The sequence below is a fragment of the Gymnoscopelus microlampas genome, assembly GCF_963454915.1.
Source record: "Gymnoscopelus microlampas genome assembly, chromosome: 10".
Classification (NCBI taxonomy): domain Eukaryota; kingdom Metazoa; phylum Chordata; class Actinopteri; order Myctophiformes; family Myctophidae; genus Gymnoscopelus; species Gymnoscopelus microlampas.
Window position 1 is genome coordinate 44,859,884 of NC_139947.1, and position 20,469 is coordinate 44,880,352.

Sequence of the window (20,469 nt, forward strand, 5' to 3'; positions counted from 1 at the left end):
AAAAAATTGGACGTGTACACATCAATGGCACTGAATGAGTTGTAGTCAATTTGGTGGTAGAGTTGGATTGATTTGTGTTGTGTTTGTGTTGCTACAGGTCATGTGTGGATGTCACAGTGCACTCCGGTCTATGTACAATACTTTGTCAAGTTCTTCATCATCGGAGTCACCGTGCTGGTAGTCGCTGTGCCCGAGGGCCTCCCACTTGCTGTCACTATCTCTCTGGCTTATTCTGTTAAGGTATGCCCATACTGTGTGTGTGTGTGTGTGTGTGTGTGTGTGTGTGTGTGTGTGTGTGTGTGTGTGTGTGTGTGTGTGTGTGTGTGTGTGTGTGTGTGTGTGTGTGTGTGTGTGTGTGTGTGTGTGTGTGTGTTTCAGACCTGGGTTAAATAGTGTTAATAATTCTCAATTCGTTATTTTTCTCCTAGCAGAAGTAGTAATAATACACTGACAACGCAGTGAAATTAGTGCCACAAAGTTTAGGCTGACACAAAGTTTAAGTCAATTAATTTCATCCGATGATGCAGCCACCATCTGGTGCTCCAAGTAGGTTAGAAATGCTAAGAATTACCTTCAAATATGGTTTGACCCAGATCTTGTGTCTGTGTGAGCATGTCAGAGAGAGAGAAAAGAGAGTGTCCCTCCTCTGATCATGTGACATGTGATTTACTTGGTTGCACACCAGTTGTGTAGCAGCAGATCAGGTATGAGCACAACATGGCACACAAGTTACAACCGAGTTACTACCGTTGCTCCGTCTCATTAAACTTGTGCATGTCAAATGAACAATAATGACCGCAACCCCACCCTCCCTCACTCCTTGCTTTCTTCAATCCATCTCTCCTATTCTTCTTCTCTCTGTGCCTATGTCCCATTCACCCAAACACCACCTGCTCTCTATCACTGTCTCCCGTGTAGAAAATGATGAAGGATAACAACCTTGTGCGCCACCTGGACGCGTGTGAGACCATGGGGAACGCCACAGCCATCTGCTCGGACAAGACAGGGACCCTCACCACCAACCGTATGACTGTAGTGCAGACTTTCATTGGTTGGTGCAACTCATTTGACTTAAACCTGACTTTAACTTTTTCAGACTTAATAAAGGACTATTTCAATACATGCCATTGTCTATTCACAGCTTCGGCCGTATGGCATACATGAACATGTAGACCATTTTCCTGTTAATGGTATTATTTTTAGACTTTTTGTTTATTTACAACTTTTTGTTTGTTTATTTTGTCCATAGTCCTTAAAAGGTTGCTAATTGGGGTGTCTGCTGGCCAAGCGGTCCAGCGCATATCACATATGGGCTTTAAAGCAAACAGCGTGTTGCGGGTTTGAATCCCAATCCCGACAACCTTTGCTGTGTGTCATTCCCCGTCGCTGTTTCCTGTCTCGCTCTACTATATACTGTCAATAAAGGCCAAAAAGGCCCGGACGGCTGCCGTAGTGGTCTGGGCACCTAGGCGACAGCTTGTCGCGGGTTCGAATCCCAATCCTGCCAAAAACATATCTTTAAAAAAATAATAAAGGCCAAAAAGCCAAGTTGCTAATCATACCTGAATAATGGAGTAAACGTTGGTTAAGTCACAGAATTTCAATCGTAAATCATTTTTTCTCCAAGAACAATTTTCAGCTGGACTTTTCAGATCAATCCGCTCTTTAAAATGCCTTGAAACGCAATAGTATTGCAACTTTGACGAAAAATAACAATAAGTATTGCATTACCTATCTCAAGTTTCAATCTCTGCAAGTTGATTGTCATATCGTACTGAACGGAATCCAGGGGCTTCCATGGAAATCAAGCAAACCATGGTATGCTTTGGAAAGTGGTCAGCACTGGCAGTAATGTCAAGTATACATTGGGGTTATCATCGATGAGCTAAGCATGACAGAAAAACGTCCTTTAAATACTCTGGCGTCTGGCATTTTGTTTTATAATGCGCAATTTTGGGTCATGCCGATGGCCGACTTGGAAATATTAACCCACACATATGAAAAGACATTCCCATACTCCATCTTGTCAGATTTACAGTCTTTATACAGTATGTCACTTAAACGTTCTTGCTTGTGGTTATTATACTACATGCCCTGTTCCCACTTATCCTTGCATGTGTGAATTAATACCAGTTAAATGTTAAACTTTGCTCTGGGTTTGTTGTCTTGACACCGCTTCTCTCTCCAATGTGGGCCAAAATAGTTTCATGTAATTTTTGTCACACTAACGGCGTTGATAATTGACAAAATCTCTCCCCCCCCCCCGCGCATTTGATAAATGATGAGATGAAGAGGAAGAAGAAGACATGTTGTTACTGCCAATGTGATTTAAGTTATACTTGATGTGACCCAGGTGACGTCCATCACCGGGAGATCCCAGACCCGGGGCAAGTCAACCCCAAGACTTTGGATCTAATAGTCAACGCCATCGCTATCAACAGCGCCTACACCTCCAAGATCTTGGTGAGTGATTGTTACGACTTGGCTTGTGAGGCCATAACAAAAAGGAGGAAGACACAGGTTTTAGAAGTGCATTAAGTAATCATTTATTTACAAACTAAACAATAACTTAATGATACCACACATAACAATATGGTGCGTTAATCAGTCAAATCAGTGGTGTCAGCACTGTGTGGTACATGTAGTGTGGGATGTTGAATGGTGCAAACTTAACCAAAGAGAATCAAACACTGCTGCAATCGTGGGAAGTACAGTAGAGAGACATTATAATTACCCAGCATTTTATAGGGCACCCAATGCACCTGATTGGAATCCCGAAATTGCCCAGCTTGCAGGACCTGTGGGAAGACAGAGACAGACAGGGGAATCCGCAAACACACACACACACACACACACACACACACACACACACACACACACACACACACACACACACACACACACACACACACACACACACACACACACACACACGCGCGCGTGTGAGCACGCACACACAGACTTTGACAGGACAGGCCAGGCCAAGGGGCTGTGACAGTGATACAGACATAAAATGTATGTCTGTATCATTGTCATTTAATGTATTTATGTAGAAGTGCATGAAATATTGTCTTGCCTATCATCATTGCTGGTTTTCTGGTTCATTGTTTGGGTTTACATTTTTAAATGATTTCACCATTTCACAATACATTTCTTTATTCTTATAATTCCCTCTTTCTCTTTGTCCTCATTCATCCTTCCTTTCACCCCTCACTCCCCACTCTCTCCCCCCTCTGTCTTTTCCTCTCCAAACTTCTCCTCTGTCTTCATTTATCTTCCAAACCTGACAACTTCCGCCGCCATCCCTAACATACCGCTCTTTTCTTCTTCCGCTCTTTCATTTTTCTCTCTCTATCTCTCTCTCTCTTTGTCTCTCTCTCTCTCTTTCTCTCTCTTAGCCACCTGATTCGGAAGGGGGTCTGCCGAAGCAGGTGGGCAACAAGACAGAGTGTGGTCTTCTGGGCTTTGTATTGGACCTGCATCAGGACTACGCTCCAGTCAGAGAGCAGATCCCTGAGGAGAGGCTCTACAAGGTAGGGAACTATTCACACCCAGTCTTCCTTGATTTCATCACTCATAATTTACATTCAAACTGCAAGTAATCTTGTCACTTAAAATCATTCAATGAGCTGGAAATGAGTCAGGTGCATGGGGTCTAACTGTATTTGTTTAGCACATGTCATACACAGAGAAGCTCAACTTGCTTCACAAGGAATATATACAGAAAACATGCAATAAATAGGGAAATTGTGCAGGTTTCCATACAAAGAAAATAAATGTTTTCTAATAGTGTGAGCAGTAGTAGAGTACAGACCCAGGTTAGAGTTATTGGAAGTGTGTAATATTAACGTCTTAGAGGCATCCCAAATGAAATGTCCATACATTGTGGCAAAACAGTTTGGTGTGAGCATCTTGGGTTGTTCACTGTGACAGGGTCAAGGACGTCGATCCACAGCATCATAGGCTCTGGCAATGTTCTGACTGTGTCATAATGTTTGGGCCATATTTGTGTAGTGTGGCTTGTACCATGACATGAGACCATTATAACAGGTACTGTACTAAGAAGGTAGAAGCCCTGCTAGCTGCCCCTATTCACCTGTTTCCTAGGCTGTGTGTTTTCCACTTCCTTTCGGATATCATTAGTCATCTGACCAGTTTCATTGGATTTCATTGGATCAAATCGACAGGAAGTGGAACACACACAGGAAGTGAAAAGCCTAGGAAGAAGGTGAATAGAGGTTGTGCTACTCTGCTCCTTACACCAAAGATAGTAGCATTGAAGATATATTGTTTTGGGGCCAAAATGTTGGACGGACAATTTCATGGCAGTTCACAAGATATCTTGTGTGCAAAATGTACATTTTGGCCAGACGGTGGCGCTAGACAAACAATCACAGGGACACTCAAATGGTTACGGTTCAACTTCTGGGGAGTACGAATGCATCCCGCAAGTTTCATGGTAATCTGACAGTTCAATTTTGAGATATGTTGTTTGTGATTGGACAGTATTGCCTATGGGTGGTGATATAGGCAGTATGTGGTCACCAAAACAGTACTGTTCATCCTCCCAGGAGAATGAAGATGCACAGAAATGTATGTGGTAATCCATCCAGTACTTTCTGAGATGTCCTATTTACAACCAAAGTGTTTAACAGACAGACAGACAGACAGACAGACAGACAGACAGACAGACAGACAGACAGACAGACAGACAGACAGACAGACAGACAGACAGACAGACAGACAGACAGACAGACATTGCCACCCTTAGAGCCCCACCATTAGTGGGGTTAATAGAAACTGGTGCCTTTACCAAAAGAATAAGGGCTATGTGGGCTCATACTGTAAAGTGTAAACTCAAGGAAAACCCTCTCCAGCCTCAATGCAAGAATATTTATTTTGACTTTACAGTATATGTCTTCATTAAAAAAGTGAGCAGTAGCCTCAATTATGTTTGCATTGAGGCTGGAGTGTGTCACTATTTTGTTTAGTGACAGTGTCGTATATTGGCCCTGATTGCTTGTATTTTATGAACATTATATGTTAAAAGTAACCTTGCTAAAAGTTAAGAAGAATAATGTGTTGATTCAGACCCAGCCTAGTGTCTGCATAGAACGTAAACATACTGTATAAGATGGCCAAAATCTTGCAATGGTCGGGAATCTTAAGGGGCCAGGGGTGGGGTTGTGGTTGACCCTTTATTCTCTCTCTCTCTCTCTCTCTCTCTCTCTCTCTCTCTCTCTCTCTCTCTCTCTCTCTCTCTCTTTCTCTCTCTCTCTTTCTTAGGTGTATACATTCAACTCAACGCGTAAGTCCATGAGTACAGTGATCAAGCTGCCTGATGGCTCCTTCCGTATCTACAGCAAAGGAGCTTCTGAGGTCCTGCTCAGGAAGTGAGTGTCAGGGAGAGGGATTGGTGGAGTTTAGGGAGTGCATGGGGAGGCAGAAGGGGGAAATAAAATGGAAGAGATTGTCTGGTGAATAGATGATTTCACCATCAACATGTTTTCTACCACGTGTGGCAGGGTATTGACATGAGTCCTCAGTGTGTGTGTGTGTGTGTGTGTGTGTGTGTGTGTGTGTGTGTGTGTGTGTGTGTGTGTGTGTGTGTGTGTGTGTGTGTGTGTGTGTGTGTGTGTGTGTGTGTGTGTGTGTGTTTCTGTCTGTCTGTCTGTCTGTCTGTCTGTCTGTCTGTCTGTCTGTCTGTCTGTCTGTCTGTCTGTCTGTCTCTCTGTCTGTGAACAAAATAACTCAATAAGTTCTTCATGAAACTTGGTGGCAGTGAACTAGACTGCCCAAAAGAGTTGATTACATTTAAGGACAAAGGTCACCATCAAGGTCATAATTACAAATTAGAAATGAATCGGATAGTGATACAATTCATAACATTCACATGTAAGACTGCAAATCTGATTCGGTGATCTGGAAAAGGTGAACAAGTGATAGGCAACTTGGTTTGTAGTTTAAACAAGCAGGGAATATTTAAAAACAATGTATTTACAAGAAATTACCCAGATGACAGACAGTAACACAATAGAGTTAACTTCTTTCAATACACCAAGCTTCATGTTTATACCATGCAGGTGTATTGTATTGACACAATTCGGATATGCGACACAAGTTAATGCCAGGTGTAACTGGTGCTGTAGAGACACAAAATGTTGACACTAGCCACGTTTACATGGACACTTTTCTTCCAATCTGATTAAAATAAACCCGATTGAAGGTTTTGGATCAAGTGTTTACATGAGATGTGATCTAATCCGATCTGGTGTATACATGCACCTGTTTTCAATCGGATCAGCTGTGACGCAAATTATGAAATACATTGCATTTCCCTGTATCCATTAGTAACAATATATTATAATAATAATACTAATAATAATAATTATAATATATATAATATATATTATATATAATACAAATGCACATAGCCAGCCCTAGCCTATTAACAATACATATTCGCGCCAATGGACAAGTGCATTCACGATAATAACTAGCTCCATTAAGAACCTCTCACTCCGCTATACAGCTCCGAGATGAGGTTCTATGTCGAGGTCTCCCAGAATCGGTTGACGGCCGCAAAGGCTCCGTTGTTCACCCTTTTATCTACATCGTATCCAAAAACTAATGGTAGATTCCAGAGCGCACAGATGTTTAAGGTTTGGTCGGGCACAAAATATTTTAACATGGCTACAGGCTGACTAAATAAGCGATTTAAACGGGTAGTTTCGTCCCCGACCTAAAATATTTTGTGCCCGACCAAACCTTAAACATCCATGTGCTTTGGAATTAGTTTTTGGATACGATGTAGATAAAAGGGTAAACAGCGGAGCCTTTGTGGCCGTTCAACCGATTCTGGGAGACCTCGACATAGAACCTCATCTCGGAGCTGTATAGCGGAGTGAGAGGTTAGGAGCTAGATAATAAAAAAAAGTTAACTAATATTTAGGCTACTTCTAAAATGGCCTATTTTCTTATATTCCCATACCCCAGTCCCATAGATTATCTGAAGAAGGATATTAGTCCATGAGCCAGACAAGATTTCATTACCGAAAGAGTGGGCAAAACCAAAACCAAACCTATATACAATTGTTCATAGAGTCAGTACGAGTAAATAAATATATGATAACCTCTCCACAGGAGCAGCTTTTTCATGGTTATCACACATTTTGTGATTTTCCCCATACGTACATGACAGGTGAAATAAATGACAAAATTTAAAAAAGAGTTATCATAATGAAACTTCCTGAGTTGATTACTTACATGAAGACAATGATTTTTCGTATTACAAGTTTTCTGAAACTCTATATTTAAATATGCAAATTATGCATTTAGTCCATGAGCCAGAGCCCCAAAATTGAGCCAGATATTGAATATTCCCTTGTTAAAAACCTTTGACTCCGACATCTTAACAAAATGAAATAAGTATGTTGACTCTGGCTTTGTCCAATGTTCCAATATTGATTCTGGAAAGTTATGCAAATGTGGTCATATTTTCCTAATGCCTAATTTGCATATTTAAATATACAGTTTCAGAAAACTTGTAATACGAAAAATCATTGTCTTTATGTAAGTAATCAACTCAGGAAGTTTCATTATGATAACTCTTTTTCAAATTTTGACATTTTTTTACCTGTCATGTACAGTACGTATGGGGAAAATCAAAAAATGTGTGATAACCATGAAAAAGCTGCTCCTGTGGAGAGGTTATCATATATTTATTTACTCGTACTGACCCTATGAACAATTTTATATAGGTTTGGTTTTGCCCACTCTTTCGGTAATCATTTGTCAATTTTGGGGCTCTGGCTCATGAACTATATAGGATATTGTGCTGGTGGTTTCTTACCCAGGGTGTGTGTGTGTGTGTGGTACTGTGGATGGTTGGTCAAAGACGCACGGGAAAGCAGTGGTGTAAAGTAACTAAGTACATTTACTCAAGTACTCAAGTACAAATCTGAGGAATCTTTACTTTACTGGAGTATTTCCATTTTTCTATACTTTTACTTCTACTCCACTACATCTGATAGGCAAATTGTACTTTTACTCCACTACAATTATTTGAAAACTTTAGTTATAGTTACTTTGTAGATTTTGATTATTATTACAAAAGATACATTTATCACTTCAGCCCTATTTAAACTTTGGTTATTTGACCAAAGTTTCTACAAGCTCACAACGCATCGATGCAACGGGTTGTGAGCTTGTAGATCTGCTATTTTTAAAAGACTTTTACACATTTTAGACTGCATAACTAGTACTTTTACTTTTGGTATGTTAAGTATATTTATTTATATTTATTTCTGCATTGCACTATTGATACTTTTACTTAAGTAAACAATTTGAGTACTTTTTCCACCACTGCAGGAAAGTATAGACAAGACAGGGTAATGCCAAGTCCAGTCGCGGACACGGTAGAATCGTATCGCACCCGCACACCTCTCTCTCTCTCTCTCTCTCTCTCTCTCTCTCCTCTGATTAATAACAACAGGTTTGCATGGCGACCGCGCGCTTGATCTTGTTGTGTGCCTAACCTGGTGAGCGTGAACGCACTACGGGAATGTTCCCGAGGATGTCCCGGACTTTTTGACATTATATGAATAATGTCACATATTTATTTTGCATAAATGCGATAAAGTTGTGCTTTTGGAAATTAATGATCTTGGAAGCAAAACCTTTGCATGAGGTTGCAATCATTCCCAAAGTGATGTGGACTGGTTGAGGGATTTATGGCTCCAGATCAAGTCAAGTCAAAGCTCCAATTATGTGTGTTGCGACTCGCGATTATTATTGTATACAGACGTCAGACTCCGGAATATTGCCTTGTCTCCAATCCATGCAGCATTAACAAAAGCAGGGGCCAATCAACAAATATCTGATATACTGTAGATGCTATTAAAACGAAGAGGAGGCATCAGAATCAAGGCAGTGCATTTTATCCCACAAATCATTTGACTGATAGAATCTATGCCCATGTATTCCATGAAGTAAAAACAATTAAAACATGTCTCCCTTCCCAGCTGGCACGCGACGTCCGTTGACGTTGATTTTTGGTTGGATTTAGGTTGTGACGTCAGCTAACCAAAATCCAACGTTGGACCAACGTCAACTTCCAACGTTGTATCAACGTATTAATTTGACGTCAATTGACGTTGATATTTGGTTGGTTTTAGGTTGTGTTGGTAACTGACCAATAACCAACGTCTATTCAACGTAATATCCCAACGTCATGTTGACGTCGAATACTGACATGCTGTTGTCGGATTCTTGACCAAACCTCAATGTCTGCCCAACGTTATTATGACAACGTCCACACAACGTTGCAGTCTAACATCATCAGACGTTGATATTTGGTTGGTTTTAGGTTGTGTTGGTAACTGACCAATAACCAACGTCTATTCAACGTAATATCCCAACGTCATGTTGACGTCGAATACTGACATGCTGTTGTCGGATTCTTGACCAAACCTCAGTGTCTGCCCAACGTTATTATGACAACGTCCACACAACGTTGCAGTCTAACATCATTAGACGTTGATATTTGGTTGGTTTTAGGTTGTGTTGGTAACTGACCAATAACCAACGTCTATTCAACGTAATATCCCAACGTCATGTTGACGTCGAATACTGACATGCTGTTGTCGGATTCTTGACCAAACCTCAATGTCTGCCCAACGTTATTATGACAAACGTCCACACAACGTTGCAATCTAACATCATCAGACGTTGATATTTGGTTGGTTTTAGGTTGTGTTGGTAACTGACCAATAACCAACGTCTATTCAACGTAATATCCCAACGTCATGTTGACGTCGAATACTGACATGCTGTTGTCGGATTCTTGACTAAACCTCAGTGTCTGCCCAACGTTATTATGACAACGTCCACACAACGTTGCAGTCTAACATCATTAGACGTTGATATTTGGTTGGTTTTAGGTTGTGTTGGTAACTGACCAATAACCAACGTCTATTCAACGTAATATCCCAACGTCATGTTGACGTCGAATACTGACATGCTGTTGTCGGATTCTTGACCAAACCTCAATGTCTGCCCAACGTTTTTATGACAACGTCCACACAACGTTGCAGTCTAACATCATTAGACGTTGATATTTGGTTGGTTTTAGGTTGTGTTGGTAACTGACCAATAACCAACGTCTTTTCAACGTAATATCCCAACGTCATGTTGACGTCGAATACTGACATGCTGTTGTCGGATTCTTGACCAAACCTCAATGTCTGCCCAACGTTATTATGACAACGTCCACACAACGTTGCAGTCTAACATCATCAGACGTTGATATTTGGTTGGTTTTAGGTTGTGTTTGTAACTGACCAATAACCAACGTCTATTCAACGTAATATCCCAACGTCATGTTGACGTCGAATACTGACATGCTGTTGTCGGATTCTTGACCAAACCTCAATGTCTGCCCAACGTTATTATGACAACGTCCACACAATGTTGCAGTCTAACATCATCAGACGTTGATATTTGGTTGCTTTTAGGTTGTGTTGGTAACTAACTAATAACCAACGTCTGTTCAACGTATTATCCCAACGTCATGTTGACGTCGAATACTGACATGCTGTTGTCGGATTCTTGACCAAACCTAAATGTCTGCCCAACGTTATTATGAGAACGTCCACACAACGTTGCAGTCTAACATCATCAGACGTTGATATTTGGTTGGTTTTAGGTTGTGTTGGTAACTAACCAATAACCAACGTCTGTCCAACGTATTATCTCAACGTCAGTTTGACGTTGAATACTGACATGCTGTTGTCGGATATTTGACCAAACCTCAATGTCTGCCCAATGTTATTATGATAACATCCACACAACGTTGCAGTCCAACATCATCAGACGTAGATATTTGGTTGGTTTTAGGTTGTGTTGGTAACTAACCATTAACTAACGTTTGTTCAACGTATTATCCCAACGTCAGGTTGACGTCGAATACTGACATGCTTTTGTCAGATTTTTGACCAAACCTCAGTGTCTGCCCAACGTTATTATGACAACGTCCACACAACGTTGCAGTCTAACATCATTAGACGTTGATATTTGGTTGGTTTTAGGTTGTGTTGGTAACTGACCAATAATCAACGTCTATTCAACGTATTATGCCAACGTCGTGTTGATGTAGAATACTGACATGCTATTGTCGGGTATTGTGACCAAAACCCAATGTCTGCTAAACTTCATAATGAAAAGATCTCCTCAACATTCAAACCTCATTAGATGTAGATATTTTGCTGGGTTAATGTGGCTGTTACTTAAACAAAATCCAACATAGTCTGGCTGTAGAATATGGACAATAAGTACTGAAGGTTCTGACATAATGATCTAGCATCTGTTTAACCTGCAATAGTCCAACCAGAGCAATTGGTAGCTGTTTCATCTGTGGTTCAACTATATTCTTCCAGATGAGCTACAGGGCCACCCCATGGCCCAGAAAGGTGTTTGTGCAGTTCTATAACCCTCAGCCTTTTCCAGATAACTGAATTTGACTTTCAGACAAATACCATCAAGTTGCTCCTGGGGCACATGCCAGCATCCCACCTATAGTGAACCTGTGGCTGTATATGAGACTGATTAGCTACAGGTTTCTTTGCCAGTGTGGATTTAGAGCCAAGGCAACATGGTTAAGGCCAGTTATACCTTTTCCCTTCCGCTTTAGCAGATGTTAGTTGTCGGTGATCAGCCAGCTGCATCTTAAAGGAATGCGACCGACAGTGAGGTAGGTAGACAGCCATGTCAACTCTTTATCGTCAATAATTTGCCCTTAGTTTGCTTCAGGAGACCTTCCTTAGTTCCAGAGGGCAAATTCAGTTTCAGCTTATGGCTGCTCAAATGTTTTATGTTGAGCGCTTGGGGTGGGTGGACTGTAGGGTCCACCCCTACAGTGTCTTGCTCAGGACACTTGCTCAGGACACTTCGCCCCGTCCAGGGCCTTTGAGGCAAACCGGGGACCTTCTGATTATCTAACCAGTAACCTATGCTGCCCTAAATAATAAACCCATATGAAAAGAAATGCATCAATACATTACAATGCATAGACACCGGCCTACCTCAAAACCAGGGTCTTCCTTAGTTGTGACATATGGAGCAAGAGTGTGTGACTGTGACACCGTTTATCATCCACACCACTATGTATGTACTACTGGGTGGACGGAAGGGCGGACAGATGGACAGACAGACAGACAGACAGACAGACAGACAGACAGACACTTTTTTTGTTACCCTTTCAGCCTAAATGCATGACTGTACCTCATGCTGTTTACATTTCTGACTAATAAAGTAATCAATCAATCACAAAAAGTAAAATAATTGTTTGCCCTGATATGTAGTGGAGTAAAATAATAAAGTATCAAAAGATAGAAACACACAAGTGAATTTAAAAAATACAATGCTAAGTACAGTACTTGAGTAAATGTACTGATTTTCACCATTGTTCATGTTTCATAGCTGTTGCAGTTCTTTATTTTTGCATTATATTAATTGCTAATCAAATAAATGATTGAGGGAAATATTTCACTTTTTGCATTAGGCCTACAGCATAATGCCATATGACACATACAATGTAAACTGACATTTAACATAATAACATTGGGCAGACATTGAGGTTTGGTCAAATATCCGACAACAGCATGTCAGTATTTGACGTCAACCTGACGTTGGGATAATACGTTGAACAGACGTTGGTTATTGATTAGTTACCAACACAACCTAAAACCAACCAAATATCTACGTCTAATGATGTTAGACTGCAACGTTGTATGGATGTTGTCATAATAATACATTTCAAACTGGATTGTCAAATGTCTCCTCAAATCACTGAGCAGTATAGCAACGTTCTGCTCTTTCATTGGACGAATCATTGGACTTGTGGGTGGGACCACAGTTGTATAACACCAGACTGGGCGGGGCAACAGTAACTGCTGCAGGAGCCTGCAGTTTGAATTTGGAGGGAGAGAAGACAGGAAGAGATACTTGTTTGTGCATGGAGATGTTTTTTTGACCATCCCAGGACTTCTAGAATCACAATCTTTTGCACAGGTGAGTTCATAATTAATTTCCTTCTAACTTGAAATGAAATATTTGACTGTTTGTTTTTAAAATAAAGTTCTACATTCTGTTTATGACCGAGTGAGGTGATTTCTTCATATTGCAAATCAGTCATGCTTTGTTGTTTTCTTTTTCTTTTCCTTTTCTTTGCATGTTTTTGAAACTGGCAGCATTGTTTGAGTAAATCCTTTGCCCAAAATGGCTACAGTACCTGCCTTTTGTGGCAAAACAGTGGGAACTAGAAAGAGGCTATACTGCATTAACTAGATGGACTGATCCCCATTGCTTTGTGTTGGTGGCTTGGTGCTGCTGAGTTAAACATTTGAATTGCAGCTTTTAAAGCTAATGTCTTATTTTAGGTGAAGTTCTGTTGTTCATGCATGATTCATGTTTTCAGTTGGGAATGTGTGTTATTGAAGGGTAAAAGCTCACATGCCTCACAGCCTGATTTTTGTGTGAGACAGTGCTGTGTAACTAAAAATCAGGCATAAGGGTTGGTTGCATTTGAATAGCCTTGTGTAGCCTTTATCATAGTTTTGATTATATTAGCTTGTAAGACATTATTTTCAGTCTAATATTGGCCAAGCCTAACAGTAAAGCCCACCTAAAAAAAATAAACATAATAGAGGAATGTAAACACTATGTTGAAGATTGATTGGTAAGTAACCAATCCCCAACGTCTGTTCAATGTATCATGCTGACGTCATATTGACATTGACAGAATACTGACATGCTGTTGTCAGGTATTGTAACCAAAAACCAACGTCTGCTTAACGTCATTATGCTGACGTTCACACAATGTCAAATTCTAACATCATTAAGCGTTGTTTTTTTGTTGGATTTAAGTTGTGTTGGTAAGTAACCAATACCCAACGTCTGTTCAACATATCATGCTAACGTCATATTAACATAGAATACTGACATGCTGTTGTCGGGTATTGTAACCAAAACCCAACATCTGCTTAACGTCGTTATGCTAACGTCCACACAATGTTAAGTTCTAACATCATTAAATGTTGATTTTTGTTGGTTTTAAGTTGTGTTGGTAAGTAACCAATGCCCAACATCTGTTCAACGTATCATGCTAACGTCAAATTGACAAAGAATACCGACATTCTGTTGTCGGGTATTGAGACCAAAGCCCAATGTCTTCTTAACGTTATGACGTTAACGTCTACACAACGTTAAATTCTAACGCCATTAGACGTTGATATTTTGTTGGTTTTAATTTGTGCTGTTAAGCAACTATAATACAACGTTTTCTCAAAGTTTTTTTCATTTCTGAGGAATGTAAACACTATATTGAAGATCTATTGGTAAGCCATCTTAAGTTGAAATATTGAAGTAAGTCCTGTACAGTTGAATGGCCCAAACAGAGTGAAGAACAGTTAGTATTTTGCCATAACCGATACTTGATATACAGTAGCTGATAATGAAGTAGGTGTACTGTAGGTTTGATAGCTGTCGTTTTCGACGCTGTTCCAGCCCATATTGAATTTAAATTTCCACAGATGTTTCGGAAGGCAGAGGTAGCCTATCTAATCTGTTTTTTTGTGTGTGTGTGTGTGTGTGTGTGTGTGTGTGTGTGCGTGTGCGTGTGCTACTTCAGCTTCCAAACACCTGTGATCAAGACTTGGTGAGCCTCCACCAAGTCCGAAGTAAGTATAATATCAGGGCGTTAATTTGAGGGGTAATATGCTTTAAATCGGTTGTAATTTAAAAATATATATTGAATTAGATGATTCAGGTTTCCCACGGTAGTGACTTTCCTGGAACATTTTGAATTGAGTTATAAATTCCCACAGGGCTTTGGGCACCCTGATGATAGTTTTTTGACACAGTTAAACATAACAGGCACAGATAAACTAGTAAACATTAGTCTACAGTCAGCAGTGTAATGTAAAAGCAGTCTTATAGCGTTAATATTGAAAGGGTAGGGATGTGAAGTTTCACTCAACCAACGATTCGATATAATTCACCATACTGGGTTCACAATACAATTTCTTCTTGGGTTTTCTCTGAAGTAGTTGTGCCACGGCATGAGGCCATTGTGAGAAGTCTCTATCTTGCGTCAAGTATATTTTTCATTCATAATGTGTTGTGTATTTCTTATTTTCATGCTAGATGTGGTACATCAAGAGGTGGAAGGTCCTCTCAAGTAGAATACATCGGGTAAGTACCTCCACACTGAACTTCACTATTATTTGACAATAAAGCAACATAATTTTGATTTAAAACAAGTTTGATTTTTCACCGCTATTAAAGGCATCAGGTTAACGGCTATAAAAATGAGGCATCATATACAGTATATGAATAGTTTTGATGCGATAGCATCAATATATTCTAAAGAAGTATTTGTATAATTTATTCGTCATGTCCCTGGTGTTTAAAGACCTTAAGAGGTGTAACGATAGAATAATATCTTAGCTGTCCACTTAATATGGCATTTTCCTTCCTGTGACTTTTACCATACTCTCAGGTTGTCATGGTTGGAGACACAGGAGGTAATTCATTGGATGATGCACCCAGAAGAATGATGCCGTTCCTCATGTCACATGAATTGACACTCCAGTACAACCTTTGTTGACATCATGGCAAGAATAAGTCCCCGGGGCCTGTGTCTTTTTGACGTTGCATATGGTAAGTTAAACATTTTAATTGCCCGATGTAACTTGACCTTTCCGTTATCTTTCAAATTCAAAAAGGAGTGCTACAAAATGTTGATTATTTTTATATACGTTGGCAGTTATGCCTAAGTTCAAGAGTTTGGAATCACTGTGAAAATTAAGTAAGTACAGCCAAGACACTGATGATAATGATAAATGTAATAATAATAATAATAATAATAATAATAATAATAAGGGTAATAATAATAATAATAATAATAATAATAATAATGGTAATAGTAATAATAATAAGGGTAATAATAATAATAATAATAACTTATATTCTTCAACATTTCTGTTCATTAAATAATCCACCAAGTGCAGCAATATCTTTAAAGACCTTAGGCATTCTAGATGTCATATTCTCTAGATATCCAGGTCAAATCCAGGTCAAATATTTTCAGTAGAATTTGCCGTACTTTGAGACTGGTTTGTATAAAACTTCTCATGAACCTTACGGTATAGCTGTTCCCAACATAGGATTTAGATCAAGCAATTGTGATGGCCCTTCCATCAGAGACAGTACTCATATCTGCAAACTCAGTTAATTTCAAAATCATAATTTCTCACTGATTCCAAACTTTTGAACAGATATCTGTCAGTCAATAAAGATGTTTCATAATGTAAAAATCAAGTTAGAGTTATTAAAATAGCTTATTCCTGTCATTTATCTTTAGGGGAACTAAAGAAGAATGCAACCCTCAACAAATTAAACAGAATGATGCAGAGAAGACTCTCCAAGTGATTTACGGGAGCTCAGTGTTATTTCTCTCTCTTTTTAACGTTTTTTCCCTTGGTGCATATGTTATAGACATGCCTCAAAGAATGCACTTCATTGTTTTTATTGATTTGTACTGTTTAGTTATTTTAAAGTTTCACAAATGGAATCATTTTCCTACAAAGGCACTTTGGGCTCTGAACCTATTCACCAAACCTGTAACTGTTTGGACAACAATAGGACTTGTAATTTCTGTTTGTTTATACTACCTATTCAAATGTGCCAAATACAAGTTTAAAAAATATATAATAATGTTGTTTTATTAAACTTTGTCAAATAATATTGTCTGATATTGTATTTTCACCTTGGTAAAACTTGACACTGAAACAAGATGTAATTTGTTGTTGTTTGTCTGACGTCGTGATGATGAGATATCGACGTCAAAATGACGTCTGGAAGATGTCCTGTTCCCACCGCCCACTCAGTGGGCACAGGAGACGTTATTTTAACGTTGATATCTTGTTGTGACAAGGTAACTCTGGAGGTTGACGTCCTGCTAATGTTGGATTGACATTTTATTCTCAACTAAAATACAACGTGATTACAACGTTAGAAATATGTCATATTTTGATTGTACTCTAACGTTGAGCCAATGTTGTACTATGACGTCAACCCGATATAAATTTTCAGCTAAAATACAACTTGTCAGTTTATGACGTCAGACAAACGTTAGGTTATGACGTCAGACAAACTTTCATTTACAACTAAAATACAACTTGTATCCAACGTTGGGAGTCTTAACCTTTAATCAACGTCTACATAACATCAGAGATTGACGTTAAATCAACGTTAGTTTAAGATGTCAAACCAACGTCAGTTTATGACGTCAGACAAACGTTAGGTTATGACGTCAGACAAACTTTCATTTGCAACTAAAATACAACTTGTATCCAACGTTGGGAGTCTAACCTTTAATCAACGTCTACATAACATCAGAGATTGACGTTAAATCAACGTTAGTTTAAGATGTCAAACCAACGTCAGTTTATGACGTCAGACAAACGTTAGGTTATGACGTCAGACAAACTTTCATTTACAACTAAAATACAACTTGTATCCAACGTTGGGAGTCTAACCTTTAATCAACGTCTACATAACATCAGAGATTGACGTTAAACCAACGTCAGGTTATGACGTCAGACAAACTTTCATTTACAACAAAAATACAACTGGTATCCAACGTTGGGAGTCCAACCTTTAATCAACGTCTACATAACATCAGAGATTGACGTTACATCAATGTTAGTTTAGGATGTCAAACCAACGTCAGGTTATGACGTCTAAACAACTTTGGGTTATGACGTCTAACCAACGTTGGGTTATGACGTCTAACCAACGTTGGGTTATGACGTCAGACAAACTTTCATTTACAACCAAAATCCAACGGTCATCCAACGTTGGAGTACAACGTTGGGACAACGTTGTACTGACGTCGCGTGTCAGCTGGGTTGGGTCCTCAGCAATTATGCATCCTGCGTTTCTAGTTGTTCGGCCGGACGGTTCTCAATCGAGACGGGAGTCATGGGACTCGCACAATTGCCTATATATAATAGAAAAATTGCCTATATAAAATAAATAATGTAGTGAAACATCACAAATGTATAGTTGCAAAAATAAAAAAGTGCCCCAATAAATGGCCAGGAAGCATGCGCAGAAAGAACAGAATCAGATACTAATCAGGTTAAGGTGTATACATGGACGAAATGTCCTTTTGATCGGGTTGTAAAAAGGTCTAGACTCTAGACCACCCCTCTGCACCCGATTAGAATTTTAACCACCTGACCCGCTAGAGTTTTTTTCTCTTTCCTTGTATCCCTTCTTGATGTCTATTTTGATAGATGCTAGTTATTTCTATTCAGATAGAGTATGTTGGTTAATTGTTCAAATATGTTATATTGTATTTACAGTAGATAGAAAACATACTGTTTGCTTGACCACAAATTCTAAGAATGTTATACAGTAGCATGTTTTAGACAAATGCCAGGTTTGATGTTTACCTGTATCCTAGTTTCTTACAATTTTTTTTTCTTTGCACTCTACTTACGTGATCATTGTCGTTTATTGACCAGGGTCGTTTGTTGACTATACGGTTCATGCCATTTACTCTGATTTCACACTTGCACTGTAAATCTCTCTGGATAAGATGTCTAAATTATACGTTGAAATTGTAATTGTAATCTCTCTCCAGGTGTTCCAAAATCCTGGATAACAACGGTGATGCTCGCATTTTCCGGCCACGCGACAGAGAAGATATGATCAAACAGGTGAGCTGTTAGAATAACATTTTGCTTTCTCCAGCTTCTGCACTTCAATGATTTATGTTTTGAATGTGAACAATTTTTTTTATAGGGTTAGTCCCAAGTAAAGTAAGTTTAGAAAAAAGAAAAAAGAAAAAAAAGAGAGATACAAGTAGGCTTAAATACAGTAACTGATGCGTCATGGCTCATAGGATGGTAAACTGCTTCCTGAACACGTTTTATTGATTGATTGGCAGGTGATTGAGCCAATGGCATGTGAGGGCTTGAGGACCATCTGTGTTGCATACCGTGAGCTGACGGGTAGTCCGGAGCCAGATTGGGAGAACGAGGCAGATATACTGGCTGAGCTGACCTGCATCACTGTGGTGGGGATAGAGGACCCTGTACGACCTGAGGTAGCGTGTGTGTGTGTGTGTGTGTGTGTGTGTGTGTGTGTGTGTGTGTGTGTGTGTGTGTGTGTGTGTGTGTGTGTGTGTGTGTGTGTGTGTGTGTGTGTGTGTGTGTGTGTACTGTAGTATAGCAGTGATTCTCAACCAGTGGGCAAGTTACATTATAAATATCTTAGCAGAGTTTAATTTGTTTTGTTTTTTGTCAATCAGATTAATTGCGTTACAACAAACACAGTTTAAAGTTTTGTTAAAGCAACATTCTCTCTCTAAGGTGCCGAATGCCATTCTTCAATGCCAGAAGGCAGGCATCACTGTGCGGATGGTGACTGGTGACAACCTCAACACAGCCAGGGCCATAGCTGTCAAGTGTGGCATCATTCAACCTGGGGACGACTTTCTCTGCATAGAAGGCAAAGAATTCAACCGACGAATCAGGAATGAGAAAGGAGAGGTGAGTGGGATGTGTGAACATGCACTAGCAACGAGTCAAAGTCACTTCCATTGGGAAAGGTTATTTGCAAAGAAAATGAGTTTGAATTTGTGGTGCTACAAAATAGCTGATCGGACAGTGTGTCGACTAAGCAATTGCAACGACCTCGGTTTGATTCTGCCTGATGACATTCTCCCTCTCTGCTCTCAGTTTCCCTTTCATACAGTCATACAGTCATACAGACATATAGTAAATACTGTATATACACACAGATAAGTCCTGTTGCAGATGGCTCTGCCTTCTGCCGTGCCGTAAAAACATGGTCTTTATACATGTATTGGTAGTCCACTTAGAAATAAACCTATGGATCAAATTCAATGTCCTCCTTTTAAGCTAATATCCAAGCAAGGCTTCTAAATAGGAATTCACTGATTCAATGGCATTCTCTCAAAGCTACAGTGCAGGATCTGTCCTGGAAACTAAAAATGTCAGACCACAGTTTTTATTTTCATAATTGAAAATAATATCCAATAAAATATTCAATCTGTGGCCTTTCATCAGAGTATACACATGGGTCCACTTTAGGTGGTGCATAATGCGCTGTAAAAAATATGTGCCTAGGGTCGCTGTCACATTAGTTATTTGGTGCCGTGACACAGCATTCCTATGCATTTAAGCATACTCTAATCAAGAGTACACTCTGTTTTGCTTCTGTCTGCACAGGAGATTATCTTTTCTATACTTTAGATAAGCCATTAGTCCGAACTGTGACATCGGCTGAAAGTACAGAGGACAATCTACTGTAGGTCTCTGATGATCATTATTTACCATTGTCACACCCTACACCCCGCCCTCTCCTTCTAACTGACAG

General features: G+C 39.5%; 1 protein-coding gene across 1 annotated transcript in view; it reads left to right on the forward strand.

The window, feature by feature from the left end:
• Positions 1-20,469, forward strand: part of atp2b3b (ATPase plasma membrane Ca2+ transporting 3b) — a gene marked incomplete at its 5' end in the record, with an annotated part of 53,621 nt that overhangs the window by 16,059 nt on the left and 17,093 nt on the right. The window contains 8 exons of the mRNA XM_084068822.1: positions 98-240; positions 919-1,051; positions 2,354-2,463; positions 3,399-3,533; positions 5,287-5,393; positions 18,710-18,785; positions 19,016-19,174; positions 19,440-19,619. Coding sequence (XP_083924948.1) covers positions 98-240; positions 919-1,051; positions 2,354-2,463; positions 3,399-3,533; positions 5,287-5,393; positions 18,710-18,785; positions 19,016-19,174; positions 19,440-19,619 — 1,043 coding nt within the window. The remainder of the gene's footprint in view (positions 1-97; positions 241-918; positions 1,052-2,353; positions 2,464-3,398; positions 3,534-5,286; positions 5,394-18,709; positions 18,786-19,015; positions 19,175-19,439; positions 19,620-20,469) is intronic.